At 48.2% G+C, this 22,113-nt stretch overlaps 1 protein-coding gene across 1 annotated transcript in view; it reads right to left on the bottom strand.

Moving 5' to 3' along the window:
• Agbl1 (AGBL carboxypeptidase 1) overlaps nt 1–22,113 on the bottom strand; it is a 388,588-nt gene that overhangs the window by 236,015 nt on the left and 130,460 nt on the right. The window contains 9 exon segments of the mRNA XM_090321447.1: nt 552–639; nt 1,357–1,505; nt 2,144–2,230; nt 2,439–2,531; nt 4,415–4,995; nt 5,906–6,022; nt 9,098–9,165; nt 10,163–10,337; nt 12,185–12,393. Coding sequence (XP_090177573.1) covers nt 552–639; nt 1,357–1,505; nt 2,144–2,230; nt 2,439–2,531; nt 4,415–4,995; nt 5,906–6,022; nt 9,098–9,165; nt 10,163–10,337; nt 12,185–12,393 — 1,567 coding nt within the window.

Raw genomic sequence — 22,113 nt, 5'->3', positions numbered from 1 at the left:
CTAAGTTCTGTTACGACTTTGTGGACAGACTGAGGACATGGGAGACTAGACAGAGATGAACACTGCAACCTCCCCTCCTTTATTAGTACTTATTTGCACAAAACTCCCTGGCAGCAGCAGAAGGTGTTCGAAGTGTATTTGTCCCCCAGTAACATCCTTACACTTCTGTCAACTGAAGCCTGGTGTCCAGGAATGGCCTGGAATGTCTCCGAGGCCTTGTTTGCAGGGATGGACCTGAGAGGGGGAGGCTTTCATCACAGATGGAGTCTGTACAAGTTCTGATACCTGACAGCAAGTTCTAAACGTGGGCGTGTCTACAAATAAAGTGAAACTGTTCCCTTTTCCTTTCCTCCCCGCAAATCAAAATATATTTCCCGCAGTCAGGTGTGAGCCCCGTTTTACCAGGCTCGTGCCTCTGAGGGGTGGGTTGGCTGACTCCGACAGCAGGCAAACACAGACGGCCGCTGGTGCTTGTAACATCCATGGGGGAAAGCAGGAAACAGAGAAGGGATAACAGGGTAGGGGCAACAGAACTGAGCCACATCACTCACTTGTAGTAACAGATTTCCTCGCCTGTCCGTATCCAGCCAGCTCTACCAAGAAGAGCTTCCTTCACGGAATACAGTGTGGGCTGCATCCCTACAGGAAACAAAACCAGGGCTCAGTCCTCAAGGAAAGGAGTTGCACTGGCTGAGTAATGACCTCTGAGGCTTCTGGGTGTTTATCCCTGGACACTGTGAATGTCGTCCACGTTACAGATGAACAAACATGCCCTGCTTAGGTAATTCAAGCTCAGGATCCTGAGATGGGCCAGTCATGCTGGTAAATCCTAAAAGCAATCTCAGGGGTCCTTAGAAGTAAGCCAGGCACACGGAGGTTGACTAAAGAAGAGCAGCAACTTCATCCAGGGACAGTGGAAGCTGGGATCCTACTGGCTTTGAAGATGGAGGAAAGGCCATGAGCTGATAGAACAAAGGTAATGAGACTTGAGTGGGGAGGACTGGATTCTCCCTAAAACCTCCAGAGAGGGGACACCCATGCAGACATGCCACCTTCACCCCAGAGAAACGGATTTGGACCTGTGGATCTCAGTATCCTGTGTAAAGACACCATATTTGTGACAATTTGTGACAGAAGGAAAAGATCACAGTTTCACCCACTGTGCCCGAGTGGAGCAAGTTAACTTTTTCTCGCATGTTCTGAAAGGGTGAAGCAGAGCTATCCAGTGGGACTTTGCTTTTGTACGTTCTTGTGACAGGTACAAAGTTCCCGTGGAAGCAGAGATCCTTGCGTGTTCATGTCACTCCTGGAGTATTAAGCCAGAAATCTCCAGTACCCACCGCCAGGAGCACCTACCGTAATTGAACTGGCTGTTGAACTTCTCGCAGTTGATGATGTTGAGGCGGTAACGCACCGCGGCCCTCATGCCGCTCACTCTGAAGTAGAACCACTGCTGGTGCTCACAGCTGCTCACATCGGCATTGATCAGCAAGTCGTACTCAAACCTGCAGAGGCACAAGCAAGATGGAAGGGCTATTCCGACGGCATTCAAAGTCAGTGGGCCCCTATCTGTGTGTGTGTGTGTGTCACCCAGTCTAGAGTACAGTGCTACAACCAGGGACCACAGGCCTGTGAAATCCTTTTCTTTGAATAAGAACTTGTTGGTAGGGTTTTGCTAGGATGGGGATGGCATTGTGTATTCCTCAGAATGAAAATGAGATAAGAGAGCCCAGGAATGTTCTCAGCCACACAGCCAGCTGTGGGCTCAACACACCTGCACCAGTGCAGAGACTACAGCACAGCCAACACTTGCTGATTTGGTACCACAAGGACACAAAGTGCTACTACATACACACCTGCACCACAAGGATACACAGAGCCACCGCCCAGAGACCGGGAGCCAGCACTGGGAAGGTGCTTCTAAGCTGCGGGTCACCTCGCCACAGCCTCCATCTGTGAGTCAAGCTGAAAACCCTTCAATGTCAGTGTTTGCAAATTCTCCTGCTGTCAGCCCCCTGGCTGTGCCGTGACTGATCTCAAACCTCTGATGTGAAGTCACTGCCCAGGGGGAAGAGAGGATTTCCCTCCCCCATGCCTCCCCTGCGCTGCCAGGAGCCGCCCTCTTGTGACTTTCCTTACTTACTCACGCACTTGGATGGCTTTGCGAAGATTTCCCGATTCAAACTTGGAGAAGAACCTTAAGCAATTGGGTGAGGCGTCTTGCGAAGGACTAGAATGAAACCAGAGAATGTGTGACTATGTCACATAGATAGGCTGGGGCACAGCTTCACATTCCTTGAAGATGAGCTTTCTCCCCTAGACCTGAAACCTGAAGGGTCATCAGGCTGACTCTACAAATACGGATGGATTAGCACCAGGGAGCACTCCTGTCCTGAGGGCATTAGCAGAATTCACCACAGCACCCGAGGAATGACCACACCACCTACCAAAGCTCATCCAAACTGAAGACGGCTCTGTGGATAATGTCACTGGGCTGGGTGAGCCTCCGGATGTCCTCCAGTATCTTGATCCTGGAAGAGGGAAAGTGCCAAGTCGGTAAGTTCTAGACCTCATCCTCTACTCTGCTCCTTCTGTGGTCTCCCAAGGGAAGCCTTGAGAGCCATCAGGGAAATACATGAGAAGAGAAGCCGACGCCCATCCCCATATCTCAGGCCCTGCTACCCTCTTCACCAGCACCCCCACTATGTTCTGTATGGAAATAAAACTGGAATGAGCAGCAGGAACAGACAAAGCCAAGGTCTGAAATTTAGGGGGTTGTTTGCTTGAGCATCATTCCTGACCTTGAGCATCTTGTCAAGGGCATCTTTGGCTACATGAAGAGATTCCCTTGCACTGAAATGGCCTTCAGGGAGACATTAGAATTACAGAGTGCTAGCATCCACAAGACACGAACACTGCAGTAGGCCTCTGTTCTCTTGTACTGTGATTATTCTTTGGGCTCCATCTGTTCTGGATGAGAAGCAATGGCATCTGGGAATTTAAGTAAGAGGGTGGGAGCATGCTCAGAAGGTCCTTCCATTCCTTCATTCCATTTCTGATCCAGACCATCAGCATGGGACTGGAGAAGAACCAGGGAGAGGAAGGACGTGGAGCCTGGATTGGGGGGGGAGGGCTATGTGCAGGGGTGAGATGTTGCTAATCCACAACCTGTTTCTGAGGAAGCTAAGCCTAGGAGAGGGAGGTGGGAGAGGTCAGCCAAGCCTGCAGGAGAAGCAGATTTGGGGAACCAGTATCAAAGGCGCAACTTGCGGACGACATGGAACATAAATTAATGAGACTTTCTGGTCTGCAGGCTAATCCATTGACATGGTATGTGCACATGTCTGATTTTCTTAGCCTCTGTGGGAATTTTTTTTTCCTTTGACTTTATAAGAATTCATTGTAATCTCATTATGCTAAGCCAAAAACAAAAGATCTTTTCTATATCCTGGGGAATCATCTCTCATCCAGCATCTCTGCCCTGGATAATTTGTCTTCCTACGCTTCCCTCAGTGACATAGAAAATCTAGTTTCCAAACCATGCCAGGGTCCAGAAGGCTGGAATGGAGGTTGGCCATTTCTTCTCTATCAGGAAGAGAAGTAGATAGCCATTTGCACAGTCAATAAGGAAAGAGATTCCAGATTACAGTTTCTTAATTTTCATTTGAGAACCTTTCTTCAGGTAAAGACTCACAAGGTGACCTTGACTACCGTCACCAGGTAAAAGTTACCCATTTCTCTCTGATAATCAAGACAACCTAAGGTGGGTATGGTGGTATATGCCTGGAATCTCCCTTTCTAGGGAAGTAGGGGCAGAAAGATTGAATGTTCCAGAAGAGCCCAGGTGAGGTCAGTGGTATGCAGTGGAAAAAGGGGCAAGGGGCTGCATTAGAATCAGCACAGGAATTGTCAAGAGCCTGCCATGTGCCTACCACACCTCTATACGGGATGATGAAATGGTGTCGCCGAGAGGCAAGACTGCATGTTGGATAAAAGCTCCCCAAAGACCTAGAAAATGCACCTGATCAATGCTACTCTCCTACATATACAGCAGAAAGGTCTAAACAGGGCATGTCTACCTATAAAATAATAGAAAGAAGAAATACATATATGTGTATATGTATATATATTGTAAGAGATCATATATGGTATACATAATCTAATATATTATAATGCACATGATATCTCATTAATAACATATAGATTACTTATATGGCATATGGCATATAATATATAACAAATCACATAAAATATATTTTATATATTTACATCTAAAATGTTATGTATCATATATGATTTTGCATTATATATTGTACTATATATGTTAAATATATGTACATGATCATTATATTTTGTATATTATATACAATTATGTATGTGTAACACACATATCACAGGAGAGCAGTGCTATCACCTTTGGATGCCTCGTCTGCGTTTCAGCATGGGCTGGGCGCGGGAAGCTGGGCAGTGTCCCCAGAGGTCTGGAAAGGCCATCGTCTCGAAGCCCACGGCAGATCTGGTTCTTCTGGCTTCGGCTGTATAAACGCGAGGGTCGTGGAAAGGAATGTGCTTGTGGTGCGCGTCCAGGAACTTTTCCAGGACTCCGGCAGCTTCCCCGGACTTAGTGGAATTGGACAATAAGTCATCGATCCTCAGACAAGACATTGCTTCTCTGACCCTAGCATCCTCTTCCACCGAGGCCTGGAGGCCAGAGCTCTCGTTTCCCGAAGGATCTGCCCCAGCACCGTTGGTCTGTGTGTCCGGGGAGGCCTTCACGGAAGGTCTTCTTTTGGAGGGGAGATGCGCGCTGCCTCTCCCTGTCTTCACCCTGCTCATGAGGGAAGCTGGTTCTGGATGTGCTCTTTCTTGCCCCCGGGAGCTTTGGTCCTTACTGAAGCAATGCTGTCCTGGGGAGGCGACTGCGGGAATGTGGCAGTGATTGGCATACTGGATGTCTTCCAAGTTCAAACCGTACTGCCGCTGGGACTCCAGTTCCTTCGGGTATAAAACAGAGTGTAGCACAACAGTTCTTCCTTCCAAGTAGAAAATCCAATTCCGCCCCTGCCCCAACTCGCTGGCCGCAGAGCTCAGCCTGAATCCTATAAGCTGAGAAGCTGACGCTGGAGCCGGGCTTGGAAGGGATGCAGTTAGCCTGTGAGTTCCAGACCAGCCCGGGCAACGTCAGTGAGAATGGATGCCAAAGATCAAGTAAAACAGAAAGGCCTGACCTAGGCGGTTGGTGGCTCACATCTCTCATCCTAGCTACCGGGGAAGCTGAAATCATATCATCTAGCTTTGAAAACAGACCAGGCAGAAAAGTGTGAGACACTCTCTTTCCAGCGAGTCAGCCAAATGGGATGGTAGAGGCATGGCTCAAGTGGTAGAGCACCAGAAGTGAACCTCCCCCCACACACAAAAAAGCTAAGCAAGAGTATGAGGCCCTGAGTTCAAATCCTGGAATGAGGTGAATAGTGAAAGACTGAGCACAGAGCATGAATCAGGAAGAAGAGTATTTACCAATAGTAATCGAAGAATCGGGAGGAGGAGAAGGGAGAAATGGGGGAGGGGAGGGAGGGAGAAAGAGGGGAGGGAGGGTGGATCTGTGCTGTTCGTGTTCTCTCTCTGTGCGTGGGGACAGAGCACCTGGCTTGCCCTTCGATCAGCAGGTGGCCAGAGCTCCAGCCCTGGTGATCCCAGCATTCTGCTCCCACTCTAGCTCTAGGGAGGCAGACTGTGGCCTCTTCCATGCATCCTAGTATTCACCCGCCTCTCGGCCCTCTTGTTTTCCTCTCCTCAGGGCTTGGGCAGGCAGAATGCTAGCGGTGAGCTGTGCTTCTCCCTTGGCTCCTCTCCTTGGTTGTGGAAGCCCCAACGCTCCCCCCACCAGGCCTGGACTGCATCCTACCTCCAAGCTCCAGGAGAGCTCCAGACACATCGGCTGGTACTGGGCCAGGTCCTCTTCGGGGCGGTCTCGAGTGAGCTTGGGACGCAGCTCGTCCACATCCGTTTCTAAGTCATCGTTCTGCGGTGGGGACAGTCAAAAGTTACAGCCACCGCACCCACCCTGAATGGCACGGAGGCGAGACCCTCAACCTATGTCCTAGGAGAGATCTCCCGTAGCCTCCACGTAGGCGAGGGAAAGTGTTTCGAACATAGAAAGCAAGAAGATTAAAAGGGCTTTTCCTCAGTGTATAGGCCTCATCAGACACACATAATACCTTGTTCAGAATCATCTAAACAAGGTAGACCGCAAAGCAATTCTAGAGGAAGAAACAGGTGCCACAGGTGTCATAGAATGAAGTACTGCCGGGACGAGAGAAGGAGCGGGGGAGAGGAGGTCTGAGAAATGCTGGAAACGCTTCTCTGTGTTCCCCTAAGCATGCCTTCCTCTGTCTGTGCCTGTAAGAGCACCCCTCGGCCTTTTCTCCACTGGGTTAAACCCACCATGTTGCTTTGCTCCCTGAGATCATCACTGTGCAATCATTTCGTGGTGATTGTGACCTTGAAATGCTTGTATGCTCTTCAAGGGTTATAATGGTTCAGAGCAACAATACTGAGAATCAATATGCTCTCTAATGTCCCATAATCCTACATCCAGATTTCCCGTCCACACAGGGAAGCAAACTCGAACGTATGTTTTAGAAGTTAATTAAAAGAAAACCTGATTGCACTGGAAGCTTAAATAAGACATTTGTGGAATCTGGGTGCTGCCCAGACTCAAGCTACTCAGGAGGCCAAGATCTGAGGTTCAAAATCAACCATAGGCAGGAAAGTCCATGAGACTCTCATCTTCAATCAACCACCAGAAAACCACAAGTGTCGCTGTGGCTCAAAATGGTAGAGCATTAGCCTTGGGCAAAATGAAGCTCAAGGACAGTGCCCAGGACCTGAGTTCCAGCCCAAGTACTGGTAATAAATCAACAAATAAATAAATAAATGATATGCCATTTATTTCTTTAGAGCATTTTAGCCCCAAGAAAACAGGGATCTCTACCAGAGAAGCGAAAGAAAGAAAGAAAGAAAGAAAGAAAGAAAGAAAGAAAGAAAGAAAGAAAGAGAAGAAAGAAAGAAAGAAAGAAAGAAAGAAAGAAAGAAAGAAAGAAAGAAAGGAGAGAGAAAACACATTTTAAAAGAAGGGGAAAGCTGAAGGAAGTACAAAAGAAAAACTTAAATGCACTATGTGTATTCTTTTTCTTAATACTTCATTGTGTTTATTTTCTGGCAATACTGAGGTTTGAACTTGGGGCCTCGCACGTGGGAGGCAGGCTTCCCCTTCTTTAGCTCACGGGAACCCCGTGCCTGCATGCGTGAAGACATGACTTCCTCTCTTTTTCTGACAGGTTCCAGCTAGTCACCATGTGTAATATCACAAGACCCAACATGCCCCTGCCCATTTTTTTTTGTCAGTCGTGGGGGCCAAACTCAGGGCCTAGGCGCTGTCTCTGAGCTCTTTTGCTCAAAGCCAGCACTCTATCACTTTGCCCCACGGAGCCACTTCCAGTTTCTCGGGCACTTCTCTCCCCAGCTGGCTTTGTGTATTTCTTTGGGGACCTTTCTATCCTAACCAGCATCCTCAGAGGAATGGGAGGCACTGAAGAAGCTAGGAGAAAGCCCTGCCTCTCGGGTTGCTTGAAGTCAGGCAGTCATGTGCCTTGTGCCTCCACATCAGATACAAGAGGTAAACGAGGGTGCATCTCACTTGCTCAGTTATCAAAGAGCAAGAGAAGCGAAGGGAAGGGAAGGTGGCATTGATGAATGACTACAGAAGCCCAGTGTTATTCAAATAACTCCACACGTACTCACAAAGGCCTGTTCAGCCAAGCCACAGCAAAGAACCAATTTGCTCCTGATCACTTCAGAAATGATTCTATTTATCAACAAAACCCTGGGAACACCAGACTGTCAATAGCAGTCTAAGCCAGAGATAGGACTAAGAGATATCCCCTGTATGTCTGCCACAATCATCAGCAAGGTTGGGGATTCAGAAGTCTCTTTCTCCCCAGACAGGGAGGGCAGGTGGGGAGAGAGAAAAGAACACAGAAGGAGATCATTTTTAAAGTCAGGTTTCATAGCGAGGAATATCATAAAAGGCAGCATTTGCAAGCTAGGTCTTATTCTACAGACGCTGGCATTAATGAGCTGTAACTTGAAGAAATGTCTCCCAATTCATGCGCAGTGACAGAAACAGAGATGGAATCGTAACTCGTCGGCAGTGCGGCGGTTATTTCAGCGCAGTGCTGCCCATCCAGAGGTCAGTCTGACAGTTCCTCGAGATACCTTTGGCTCATGACCAAGGGACAATGGGGCAGGTGGTATTGGTACCGGGGGGTCCAAGAGCAGAGACGCTGTGAAACTTTCTACACCGACACCCACAACGGCCCTTGATGAAGAAGCAGTACCTAGAGCAAGCACCAAGAGTACTGAGCTACAGAATCACCACTGTAGAATAGCAGTCAGTCCAAGCAGGTCCTGTGCCACCCGCTTTGCTGGAACCAAGCCGTCCCATTCATTCATGTATTGTCCCTGGCTACTTTGTGTGACAACAGCCATTGGCCTAACCGTGACCAAAATGGTACGATATGCAGAGCCTAACGTAACTGCCTGATGGTTCGCTGACCTGTCTGCTTCATGGCTTGTGTGTAAAGGAACAAGGGAGCCTTCACTGCACACTTGGCACATTCTGAAGCAGGATGGCACACATAGACCTAAACGGGCTCTGTGCCCGAGGGGCAGACAAGAGGAGGGACATATGGAAAGAGATGAGACCTAGTAGAGAATACCGTAGGGGGAAAAACATCTTTCCATTCTTTCATGTGGCCTTGTTGAATAAACTAACCCTAAGCATGCAGTGGGCAAGGTAGGGCTTTATCCTCATGGAATATTAATGTCGTCATTATTGATAGCTCTGATTTTAAGGTGCGATCAGAAACCAGACCCAGCAACATGGGCAATCAACAACTCAAGTCAACCCACCCCCCCAAGTGAAGTAACTCCTTCAGATCCACACTGAGCTTCAGCCATCAGGGGAAGTGCTATTTTCCTTTGCCGGGAGTGAAGGTGGAGAGGGAGGGCTACAAGCAAGAGCGGGGGCACCTACTTCCTCTTTCGTGTGGTCAGACTCCGAGTCTTTGTCGACCTCCTCATCACCATCATCTTCAAAATCTTCTGGGTGTGTGGAGGGGGGGGAAAGAAGGTGAAAAATGAATGTGCTGTCTCATCTGGGACTGAGATCCAGATCCCACACCGAGGGGCATGGCATCGGATTCCGACACACTCCAGAGTTCACCGGTCAAAGTGGAATGCCAAGGAGAATGTGGTCCCCCTTGAGCCCCAAATGATTGCAGGATAAAATGGCTTTTCTATGATTCTCTCCCCCCGCCCCAAACTTGCAGGTATTTCAGCAACTCATTTGTCTAAGCTGAGAGGTCATATACACACAGAATTTGTTTAAACGTAAGAGTCACCTTGACTGAATCCCTAATTTTTATACAAGGGAATGTATTTCAGTAAACATTATCCTATGACTTTCAAGAGCATTCACTACCCTGAGGACAAAAATTACATGTGTGGACAATCCATGCTAATTTGGAAACATCGGGCTAAAAAGAAAAAAGAAAATAAAAAAAGCACCCTAGAGTATTTTGACCTTAAGATCTTTCTGGTGATTAAATCAGCATACTTTCCAGTATCCTAATATGAGTCATATGGGGTTATAGATAGCAGATGTTTTATTTCAATTTCATCCTTAGGGCAAATTAATTCCACCACCAGTCAGTACCATAAAGAGACTTGATAGATATATTTCTCCCCCCCTTAATTAGCTGAGATGACTTACACAGGTATTCAACAACTTCCAGGACAAATGGTGACCATTAATAATTAAACTAAGTGAGCTGAATGCTTTCTCACTATGTTTAGTAAATTATATAGACACTGAATATGCATAGACACGTATGTATATATTATAGATGTATCCATTCTGTATATATTATATACATGTGTATATATGTATATGTGATATGTATATCACAAAGATACATACGTGTATCTAATATAATAAGCTTATTAGATGATCACCCGTGAAACAACGGGCTCTACTTGTACTCTCCTTCCTCTGAGAAACTTGACAAAAAAAAAAAGAAAGAAAATCACAGCTGCTTACTTTCGTGGCCCTCGGTCGGGGCGTGTGGAGGTTCTGGGGGGTCGTGGGCAGGGTCAGGGAAGCCATAAGCACTCCTGGCTGTGGGCAGCGGGAGTGGGCTCCGTGGATGGCACTGTCGGAGAACCTGAATCATGACCGAGACCGCCGGCTCCCCACTCTCACGGTCCAGGCAGCTCTGGGGGGAGAAAAGCACAGTGACAGATGCTGATGTCTTCCAGACAGACCCCCCGTCCCTGTCCCAGGATCTGGGCTCAGGGATACCACCTGGCCTAAGAGGACAGGAAACGGCTTCCCTGTGGGACGTGTCCTCGGAACACGCAAGTCTTCTGGCTGATCTGGATTTAGTCGGAACACAGGCTTAAAATTATTTCAAGGAACCCTGCGCCTAAGCCAAGGCACCACAGATGAGAAGAGGGGTGCACCTTGTTCCTGCACCACCCTGGGTATCCATGAATCATGGCCTGAATTAGCAAATTGGAGCTGACCGAAGCATCGCTTCAGGCTTTGATTAATGTGGAGAGGACAACGTAAAGGAGAAAGGTCAACTATGAACTAGGAAGATACTCAACGAACCCCATGCGTCTAAATTAAACAACACCCCCAGTCTCTGAACCCACACTGTTAATCCCTCTCGGCAGCGGTCCAAAGCAGAGAAAAATTGGCTACACAGATGTAACATTTTGACCCTTGAAGGAACATGACAAGACCCTACTTTTCAGACACTGCAGAGGAAAAAATAAATAAATACGTAGGAACAAGTTGAGCAAACCAAGTTGAGTCCAGCTCGGTGTCTGACAAAAGCACAGCCAGTTTCCTTCCATGTGTCATAAATGCTCTGTGTTCTGATTTGCTTTAGAAATTGGACCAGCATAAACCTCTGGACTGAGAACTGCTGAGGTTCCAGCAAGCTCTGAGGCCAGTGCATCACAGCGGTGCTGGGTGTGGGTACCCGCTGCAGGACATGCTTATACCCACAAGGCCGCCTCACTGTGGGACCTACTCAATACAGGTGGCTCCATGGAGAAAAAAAAAATCTCTTTATCAGTATGTGTCCCAGTCCTGGGGCTTGAACTCGGAGCCTGGGTACTGCCCCTCAGGTCCACCACTTTGAATCACAGCACTACTTCTGGTTTTCTGGTGGTTCCCACAGACATTCCTGCCTTGTCTGGCATTGAGCTGCGATCTGCAGGTCTCGTGCCTCCCGAGTAGCAAGGATGACACGGATGAACCACCAGTGCCCAGCTGATCTTTGCTCTTTAACATCTGTCTTACCTGTCTCCTGCTACTACGTTTGCCCTCTAAGACCAGGCGTCTGTTCTTTTCTCCACGGGATTCCTGCACTGATTATTAATTCCAGCACTAATTATTCCAATTAGTTCTCCTACTCAAAACACAGATAAAATATGCCAGGGACTCTTCTGAACACACGAGCTTATTAGGTTCACACAGCACCCTCGGTGTCTTCCCACTGTTTTTGAAAAGGCAACATGGCATGTTGAGAAATTAGGTGGCATCTCCATTCTGTCTCCAGCCAATGGGGAAACTGCACGTAAGTACTCTAAGGAGGGTTAAGAATCGCTATACATTCTGGACACTGGTGGCTCGCGCCTACGATCCTAGCTACTCAGGAAGCTGAGATCTGAGGATGAAGGCTCAAAGCCAGCCCAGGCAGGAAAATCCATGAGATTCTTATCTTCATGAACCACTAGAAAACTGACAGTGGCTCCATGGTTCAAAGCGGTAGAGCACTCGCCTTGAGTGAAAGAACTCAGGGACTGAATTCGAGCCTCACAGACCACAAGATTAAAACAAAAATCGCTATAACTCTCTGCATCTCTAATAGCACCAATACATCCAGAAAGAGTGAAGGGAGGAGCACATGGGTGAATGAAAGAATAAGGAATTGAACCCAGAGCACCTGACATAAGACTAGAGAAGAGCCATACTGAAGTCTGTTTAGCACGGTCCCGTTCCCATGGTCATTTCAGGGCAGAGAGCTCCCAGCAGGTCTAGGCTGGGTACCTGTGCCATGCCCAGGAGGGCCTCCAAGCCCTGGGCCGCCAGGAAGGCCTCCCGGCCTGACCGAAGCATGGCGATGTGCTTGAGACAGAGCAGAAGTCCCCGGCGGATCATCACGTAGGCGTCGTCCGTGTCGTGGCTGTGCCAGTCCTGGTGGAGCCTGAGCAAGCCGGCCACGTAGCCTCTGTTAACCGCCCGGCGGCTGTTGGACTCTATTATAAAAATAAACAAGGGGAAGAGGCGCTTCAATCACAGAGTCTCCAGTGTGACTTCCACTGTCACCAATTAGAACAGGAACAGGAACTTTTCGGTGTCTGAAACCGGCTGGCGCCACCTTTGTCGAGTGATTGGCAGAGACATCATCCATAATGGGAGAAAAACAATAGGTGAGAGGTATGCCCTGATATAACACTCCAAGAAAGACACAGCTTCGCTTCTATAACAGTACTTTTGCCCAAAACATATAACCATAATAAAAACCAGGCAGAGACTCAGCCAACCCCACACAAAGGGCATGCGATAAAATATCTGACCTATACTCTTTAGAAATGTCAAGATCATAAAAGGCAAAAAAAAAACCAATCTTCTAAGAGTTGAGACTAAAGGTGGACAGAAAGCGATGGCATCCAGGTACTGCCTATAACTTAGGTCCTGGAAGGGAACAGGATTTTACCTTTTGCTCTAATTAGCAACTGCGAAGCACAGTGAAGCAGGCATAAAGCCTAGAGATCAACTACTAGCATCGTATTTGGGTTTGTTTGGGGTTTTGCTAAGCTGTGGTTCTGTAAAATACTATTCTTGATTTTAGGAAATTCACAATTAAAGTGTGTGCATATACATATATATATATGGATATATATGCATTGTTTCTGGGGAAAGAAAATATCTTGGGGGCAGGGAAAAGGAAAAAGCAAAGAGGGAGAGGAAGAGGAAGAAAGGAGAGAAGGGAGGGAATGGAAAGTGGAAGGAGAGAGAAGGTGGAGGGAAAGACATAGGAGAGAGGGAAAGGATGAGACAGAGACAGAGGGGGAGGGGGGTTCAGTGAGATTCTCTTCTTCCTGGTCTAACATTTGGGTTGAGAAAATTCCAAGGCGAGGCAGGGAAAGAGCAATCTCACAATCTCCCTCTCCTGGAGGGCTCGAGCTCAGGGCTACTCTTAACATAGAGGCCGGAGACCTGATCAGAAAGGAAGACACAGCAGAGGGGTTCACGTGGACCCACAGAAGGCTGTTGAAGAGGACAGACTGGAGGAGCCAGTGAACTAGAGACAGCACGACTGCCAGTCAACCTCAAAGCACCACTGGGGCTCCAGACTCCATGCTCTGACCCCTTTGGCTTCTGACCCCAGGGCTTCTGTGTCCACTCTGGCTTCCTGGTTGAGATGGTTCCATTCTCCCTCCCTCAAAAATGTGGTTTCAATTGTCTCTGAGGAAGCAAGAAACAAAGGCAAGAACAGTCCAGGACCTCCGAGATGAATCTCTCTGGGCCCTGCAGTCAGTAGCTGGGGATCTGGGGAGACTGGTGGGGGGGTTGTGAGGACTCTTAACACCCCAACACAGCCCACAGTCACCCACAAACCCCCAGAACTCCCCCCTACCCCCCACTGCCCACTCCGCTCGCACTGGCGTAGAAGGCCAGATGGACTCCTGGCTAAGCGTGCAAGAGCTGTAATCAGATAAGCAGAACTTCAGTTCTAAGTCAGGCTTCTCACTGAGATATTCAAAAGGCACAAGGGAGGGTGGGGGATGGTTACATGGTAATCTAATGCTTTATTCTGGAGGGATTTTTCGCTCATAACGTTAACGGTGCCTTTTGTTTTGTTTTCATTTTTGCTTGTTTTTCACGTTTTAAACAGTCACATTTCACTGAGCTTCACTGAGGTTTTGTATAGTTAATTTCTTTCTTTTTTTTTTTTAACAACTTTTCATTCAGCTTTGCCCCTGAGCCGAGAGTGCTTTGTACCCAGTGATGTTTGTAGAAGACTTAAATTCCCTTCATTATCTTTTTAAATCAATTATTCTTTTGTCTAAAAAAATATGTCTCTCAGCCAGGCACTGGTGGCTCATGCCTGTAATCCTGGCTACTTAAGAGGCTGACATCTGAGGATCGTGGTTCAAAGCCAGTCCAAGCAAGAAAGTCCCTGAGCAGCAAAAGAACTCAGGGACAGTACCCAGGCCTTGAGTTTAAGCCCCACGACTGACCAAACAAACATATGTATGTATGTATGTACACATCCTTGTTCTCAAGTATAAACAAGCACAAGAGCTCTTTATTGCCTAAATGAAATTCCAATTCATCCACTCTCTAATACTGAAAAGAAAATTAGAATTAAGCAGGAGGCACTAAAAAGAAGATCTGCCTGTGAAGAGATATAAGAATGGCTAATACAGTACACAGGATCCTGTGGGAGCCTGTCTTAGGGTATGATATGGATAACAGATTCTCCTAACAACCTTCAACTGTTTACGGAGAGGTGAAGGGAAGAGGGCATTGAAAGAAATCTTAAATTGTCGAAGAGGAAAATCCTTTGTCAAACCCCAATGATTCTTATTCATGATTTCAATGATTCTTATCCATGAATCCCCACCAAGCTGAGGTGTTTACCACCAGCAGACAGAGCTAAATCTCTTTTCTTCCAACCTGACATCAGTCAATCCTCTCTCTGAGAAGGGCCGGGGAAGTTTTGCCAAAGTCAATACGTATCTGATATGTGACAAAAGGAAATTCATGGAACCCGGGAAGAGCAGACAAATGTGGAGAAGAGCCAACCTGTAAAATGAGGGTCACTGAGGATTGGTCACTCAGAGAGAAGTTCTAGAAGATTCCAGAAGAAAATAACATGGTTTCCCAGAGCAGGACAAAGTACTGAAGGGAGGATATCACCTTTCATGTGTGCGAACACACACACACACACACACACACACACACACACACACACAGCTATGCAAGACTTTCATGCAAGTCTCTTTTATTGCTATTATAAAGGTGAAGGTCTCTTTGAACACATTTTACTTGGGCCAATCTCTGAACAAGAGACGCTGCATCTCGGCCTGGTCTCAACCCTTCTCTCACATTCTCTTTGGGAGGGAGGTCTGACCTGTGGCGAATTCTCAGCCAAAAACTGTGTTGGGGTGTGAGGAGTCCTTACACATCCCTCACCAGTCTCCTCAGCCTCTCACTGCAGGGCCCGGAGAGATTCATCTCAGAGGTCCTAGACTGTTCTTGCCTTTGTTTCTTGCTTCCTCAGAGACAAATGAAACCACATTTTTGAGGGAGATTGGCACCATCTCAACCAGGAAACCAGAGTGGACACAGAAGCCCTGGAGCCAAAGGGGTCAGAGCAGCTCCTGGAGCTCTGATGGCGCTTTGGGGTTGGCCTGCAGCCGTGCTGCCTCTAGTTCACTGGCTCCTCCGCATTTCCAATGTTTTAACCCGAGACCAAATGTGTGTCTTTGGTGCAGAACCCCCACTGGTCCAGATTTTTGCCCTCTGATAAAGAGAGAAAAGCTGTGAAAAGGTCTCAATGGCACCAGTTCACTCACAGACTTTTATTCCCTCTGTCTTCTGTCACATACTTCCATAGTCCAAAGAGAGAAAAATGGCAGAACCCATTGGTTGGTATTATGAGCCAGGAGTCTATAAACTCTGGGCATACCATACTGTCAAGGCTTAAACCCAGGGTGAGCTAGCCTGCATGTTACCATGGCAACCAGTTCATCTTAGCCCCGCTCCTTCATAAAACGAATAACCTGTTGTACCAGAAGCCTTCAGGGCAGGTTGAGTCACAGGATTTCTTGTTGTTGTGCTTTTGTTTTGTTTCACATACAGGCATAGACAGCTAATTCGTACCAGTAAAAAGCAAGCAAGAGGTTCCTGAGACAAACAAGAGATAAAACTAACCTGGCGCCAATGGCACACACCGGTCATCCTAGCTACTCAGGAGGCTGAGGTCCGGGATCTGAAACCAGCCTGGGCAGGAGAGTTGGGGAGACCTTCCCATCTCCAATAGTGGCACTGTGGCTCAAGTTGTAGAGCACTAGCCTGGAGCACAGAGAACCTCAAGGCCCCAGGACCAGCAAATTAAAATAAAAAAAGAGGTGACATCCATCAAGACGCATGATAAACTAGCATCTTGAATGGATGCCCCTTTGCACAACTACTTAAAGATAACAAAAAAAGAAAGGAAGGAAGGAAGGAAGGAAGGAAGGAAGGAAGGAAGGAAGGAAGAAAGAAAGAAAGAAAGAAAGAAAGAAAGAAAGAAAGAAAGAAAGAAAGCAATCACTGGCTTCACACAAATCTGAAGGGTCTGAGCAGCCCAGGTGTGGGAAGAGGCTGCCATACGGTGTGTCCGGAAGTAGAAACAGGATGGGTGAGGCCTGGAGTCCTCACACTCACCAGCGTCACTGTCATCCATCTGTAGGGAGTGTCGCTGCCAAGGATTTCATTCACAAATTAAAAATAAGCCGTGTGCTGTCCAGAGTTCCTCTGGAGAGAAAACGAACAGATGGACTGCAGTCCCAGCATGCCACGCACAAACAGCAACCGAGGCTGGACTCACTAGATTCCAGAAACATCTCTGCCACGGAGGTGACAACCAAAAATAAATAAATAAATAAAATCCCTCAAACTTGATGTGATCCTTTTGGAAGGACAAAAAAAAAAAAAAAACCTCCCTCCTTGAGAATTTCTGGTCCCCCACTGTCTTGCTTCAGTGGGGGAATTAAATGAGATACTATTTGAAACCATGCAGATGCTTTATGAGCCTGCTATTTTGAGAAGTCTGCAGGAAACATCCACCATCCATCTTGACTAATATAAATAATTACAGGATCAATCCCAAACGCAAATGAGAAGCCACCGGGCACCATCAGAGCTCTGGGGTGTTTATCTTTTGATCCATCGCTCTCTAAATCTTTGCAACCCCTTTATCTTTGTGAACCCACAGCCAGTCATCAGTTATGCCAGGATAACCCAAGTTGTACAGTCCTGAAAGGGTTTTAACTCCTCAACTGCCCTGTAGGTTAACTGTGGGCCTGGGAGAATGGACACTAGAGGCCTGTGAACAGGGCTGCATCTGCATGCATTCACTTTGTGTGTGTGTGTGTGTGTGTGTGTGTGTGTGTGTGTGTGTGTGTGTGTGTGTGTGTGTCTGTATATGTCCCTGGGTTCATGCAGATAACTCACTCTGAGAAACTGCTACATAAAACACATTAGAGTTAACGGCCTTGGGAAGAAGGCTGGATGGGGGGGTGTCCTATGGGGCTAAGGCTTGCAAAGTCTAAATTAAATAGGGAAACAGCAAACAGTCCATGGCTGGTTGCTTGCCTTTTATTTTTTTAAATAGAGTTTTATGGAAATGAGCTATTCCTTTCTGTATGATCTATAGCTACTTTTGCCCTCGGAGGGCAGAGTGGAAATTGTGTGGTCCAGAAATCCTAAAATACAGAAAGAGAAACACAAAGCTTGGAGAGGGAGGACAGACGCTGAGAAGAACGGCATCCTGCATGGGCAGAACCAACAATGGCTACCATATTTTAAAGTCAAACAGCCTGGATCTGAGCAGGAAAACTCCACACCCCCGCCCATAGCTCTCTCCATCAGTCACAGCACCCATGTACCACACAGCCTTGTTCTCACTGCCCTCCTGCCCCTCCTGGTTGAATCTGGCTTTTCTCAATGGTTTAGTCTGGCCATGAGCCCTGAGGGATTCCCCACTCCTCCCCTCCCCGCTACCCTCCCACCGCCAATTACTTGACTTGGGTCTGGGAATGGACGTAGATAGAACTCTGGATCTTTCTCTGGGTCCACCTTACTGGCTCCTTCTTATACCCACTAACATGATAAAATGCAGTGCCTTTTTTTTTAATATCCCCAAGAAAACATTCCTCTACTTCTTATTGCAATCCCTACCCAACAACCTGCCTAAGCAAGCAAGGATCCTGGGACAACCATTTATCTCAAAAGCCTTCACACACACACACACACACACACACACACACACACACACACACACGACTTCTCCTCGCCCCTCCGGGCACTCTCCTAGAGGATTCCGACTGCCAGTTGAGAGCCCGCTGGAACCATCTGGAAACCAAGGCAAGTTCGTCCTGTCAAGGCTGGACTGTCCTTCTCCACCCTCGTTATTCTGCCTTCGCATCTGTGCCCTCTCCACGTGAGATCTTTGTGTTTTAGAGGGCACTTGATGGTTTATTTTTGTTCTTTCTCGCTACCTCAGATAGTGTCACCCTTTTGTTCATGGGAAATCAAGCTTCAGGAGCAAAGGGAAAACAAGTCCATCGGCGAGAAGACACGGAGCGCAGGGTTCCTGGGAGGAGAATCTCCGGGCACTCCCAACAATCCAAGCTGTAGCTCTCTCTGTAGCTGCTGGTGAGAGCTTGGAAAGTCAACTGTCCTCCATAACACCTAACTGCCCCCAGCCTGCTGAATAAAATGTGGATCGCAACGTAACTGTTGAATGAAGAGGATAATAGTAAGAATTCGGTGAGGCACCCAGCAGCTTGTGCCTGTAAATCGGAGCTACTGAGGAAACTGAGGTTTGAATATCACAGTTCCAAGTTAACTCTTATCCCCAGTGAACTACTGATACACTGACAAAGCCAGATGTGGAGCTGGGACCCCAGTGGTGGAGTGCTAGCCTTGAGCAAAACCTTGGGGACAGCTCTCAGGACCAGCACAAAAAGAGGGAGGAGGGAGGAGGGATGAAGAAGGAAAGGAGGGAGGAGGGAGGAGGGAGAATGGACATCCAGTGGGTTGACAGACAGCCATCCAGAGGGGTGGGGCATCTCTGACTGGGTAGACAAGCATAAGGACCCTGTCCTTCTGTATTGTCTTACTCAAGGAAGACATCAGGCTGTCTCAGGAGGGAGGAGGGATGGGAAACTTAACAAGATTTACTGCCGTTAACTCCAGGCAGCCCTGAGGCCCTGCTCCAGATTCTCGTGCCCTCCATAAATCCCTCCAACATCACAGGCGTGCATCAACCTCCAGCGGCTCTGTCCAGGCTCTCCCCACCCCAGGCTCCACTCCCACTCCAGTAATGGCTGAGGCAGAGGCCTCCGAGACCGGCTCCAGCTCATTCCCTTCCAGACACGCAAGCTTCCGACGCTGGGAAGCACAGATAGCGCGCCATAGCAAATATGGCCAAAATTAGATTAAAAATAACCTCCCGATAAACAAATTACTCGCTGAAAATAAATATGGAGCCAGGATGGAGGAGATAACTAAAAGATCAGCGCCATCACATGGCAGGAAGAGGAATGGCGTGGGCTCTGTCCCCAGCTCAGCCCCTCAGGGAGCAAGCTCCAGCAGCAGAGGCGGAGAAGCCTGCATGCCCTGCCGGCCATTCTGCTGGGCAGACATCTCTCCAGGGCCTTGATGCAAATACGAGATGCTGTTCTCTTCCAGCCTCGCATGACAGGTGGTCCCTTCCAAAACGATGTCTCCTTCCTTTTCTTCCCAAGTGGAGTCACGCCTTCCTCTGAGCTAAATAATCTCATCTCCATGCAACACAAGGCTCTGCTACTAAAAAGGCGGCCCGTAAGACCTGAATCCCATAACTGCCTGAATAACTTTATAATGATATAATAAGCTTTAGTTCCTGTCTCCTCCCCATACACACACCTGAAAAATAGGGATTATAATCTGTCCTTGGTGGGTTAAATGTACTTGCAGTATCCAGTGACATACTTTTTTCTTTTCTTTTTTTTTCTTTTCATGTTTATCAGACAAGGCTTGAACTTAGGGATTGGGCATTGCTTCCTATTTTGTTTGTTTGTTTTGTTTTGTTTTTCACTCAAGGCTGTCACTCTGCTTCTTGAGCCACAGTTCCATTCCCAGCTTTTTGTGATGCTCCATTAGAGATAAAATTCTCGCCAGGATGCTCTGATCTCGGCCTCCTGAAGAGCCCAGGGTTACAGTTAGCCTCTGACATTCTAAGAGCTCCACAAATGGTGGCCACCCTGGCGCTGTGATGTCACACTCACCGCATAAAGGACGCATCTTGGCATGCCAATTCATACCGAAATCGCTATCACAGCCAACCATCCCACTGTGACAAATGTAAAAAAAAAAACAATCATCGGAGGCAGAATGTTGGCTCATTGCTGACATCTGTGGCATGTGACCCCAGAAGTGACCGTGGGAAATAATAGCATCCTTCCAAAACAATTCGGTTTTCTCCAGGGACTGATGACGGGGGCCTGGGCCCCCTTCACTAAGGAACAGCAGAAATGCAGCGGGGATGACGCGGAGAAACTAACACCTTTCTTTGAGCCCAGTGTGACACGTTAGAGATACATCAACGTGAGGTTCCGTCCCAAGATCTAGCAAGAAGGGCCTAATGCCAGGCGGACGCGGGGCGGGGTATGGTTCAGAGGAGTTGTCCGGCGGAGAGCTCTGTACTGATACTTAAGGAGTGGATTTGCCAGTTCCTGGAGTCTGGGGGTCCCTGCTTGTGTGGAGATCTGCCCTGGATGGAAGGGAGAGGAACTCCATTCTCAGCCTTCAACCCCCCAACTACCTCACCGCCAACAAGCTGCATTTAGCTAGTACTCTGCGTGGATGGATCTCAAGATGTCCTTGCTGCCGTCCACAACTATGTGAAAGAAATAAGATCTTTTTTTTTCTTTTTTAGCGTCTGCATCCCACTCCACTGGGAAGTCTCGAACTCTGCCACAGGGAAATGGAAGGAGGAAGTATCAAATGGGAATAGGACCTGAGGGCGGGCTGCAGGCCACGCTAGGAGAGACACCGCCGCCTGTGTGCGGTCGGGGGACGAAAAGTCACAACGCCATTTGTCCCCAGACTCCCTCTGAGGCCCCCGTGGAGCCCCCAGAATCCATGCCCGTAAGGATCTGGCTTTGAGGCACTGCCAAACTGGCCTGCTCCTTGACACGACGGCCCTTAGCCTGGGCGGGGTCGACCCTGCCGATGACCTCGCCACCGTGGATGGTTCTGGAAGGAGCAGGGAGCTATCTGCTGGTGAGCAGGCCCTCGCTTCTCGTACTTGAGCATCACTGCTGCTGCTGGCTGTCCTTCAGGGCCACCAGCCAGAGCTCGAAGCTGGGAGAAGGCTGCTCTTTCTGCCAAGCCTCCCATTAGCGTCCCTCCCTCCCTCCCTCCCTCCCCGCTTCTTCTCTGACCTCTTCCTTTACTCACTTGATGTTCTTTTCCCAGCCCCTTCCTCACGCCCTCATTTCCAAAACCTTCTAGGTTTCTCTAAATGCCAATTCTTCCGCTGAAGAGTGGCCTGGGCTCCCGAAAGAAGGTGTACGGCCTGACCCGGAACGCGTCATCCCGAGGTCAGGGCGGCGCTGTTAGCACAGAGAAGACTTCCCTGGAGCCAAATCATGCATTGGAGAGGAGGGGAGAATGGGGGAGAGGGAGGACAGGGAAGAGAGGGGGGGGGAGGAAGAAAAGGAGGAAGAGGAGGAGGAGGGGGAAGGAGAGGAGAGGGAGGAGGAAGAGGAAGAGGGAGAAAGAACCCATGTTGTTTTGATTTGTTAGGGGAAAAAATTACCTACACTAGAAGGAGCACTATTTCTTAATGAAGGCTTGATTAAATTATAGTAATAAAAAGCTAAGTGGTTTTCAGATAGAATCAACACAAAAGGACATAACTCCCAACAGAGGAAAATTCAGGGAAGGATCTGGGCTGTGTGAGCAAAGGGAAGAATGGAGGACAAGAAGGAGGACGCAGAACTGGGAGTCCACCATTGCCACACACTCTACACACACACACACACACACACACACACACACACACACGCACACACACACACACCCTTTCTACCTTTCTTCCACCTGCAGGACATCATGCTATGGACAGACTTGTGGGTTGTATCACGTTCCAATAAACCAAAGGAACTCAGCTTCATCCCCCCATACCCCCCCTGCCTCACCGGGCCGGGATT

The sequence above is a fragment of the Megascapheus bottae genome, chromosome 30 (assembly GCF_031878675.1).
Source record: "Megascapheus bottae isolate mThoBot1 chromosome 30, mThoBot2.hap1, whole genome shotgun sequence".
Classification (NCBI taxonomy): Eukaryota; Metazoa; Chordata; class Mammalia; order Rodentia; family Geomyidae; genus Megascapheus; species Megascapheus bottae.
This window is presented reverse-complemented; position numbering and strand designations above follow the sequence as displayed.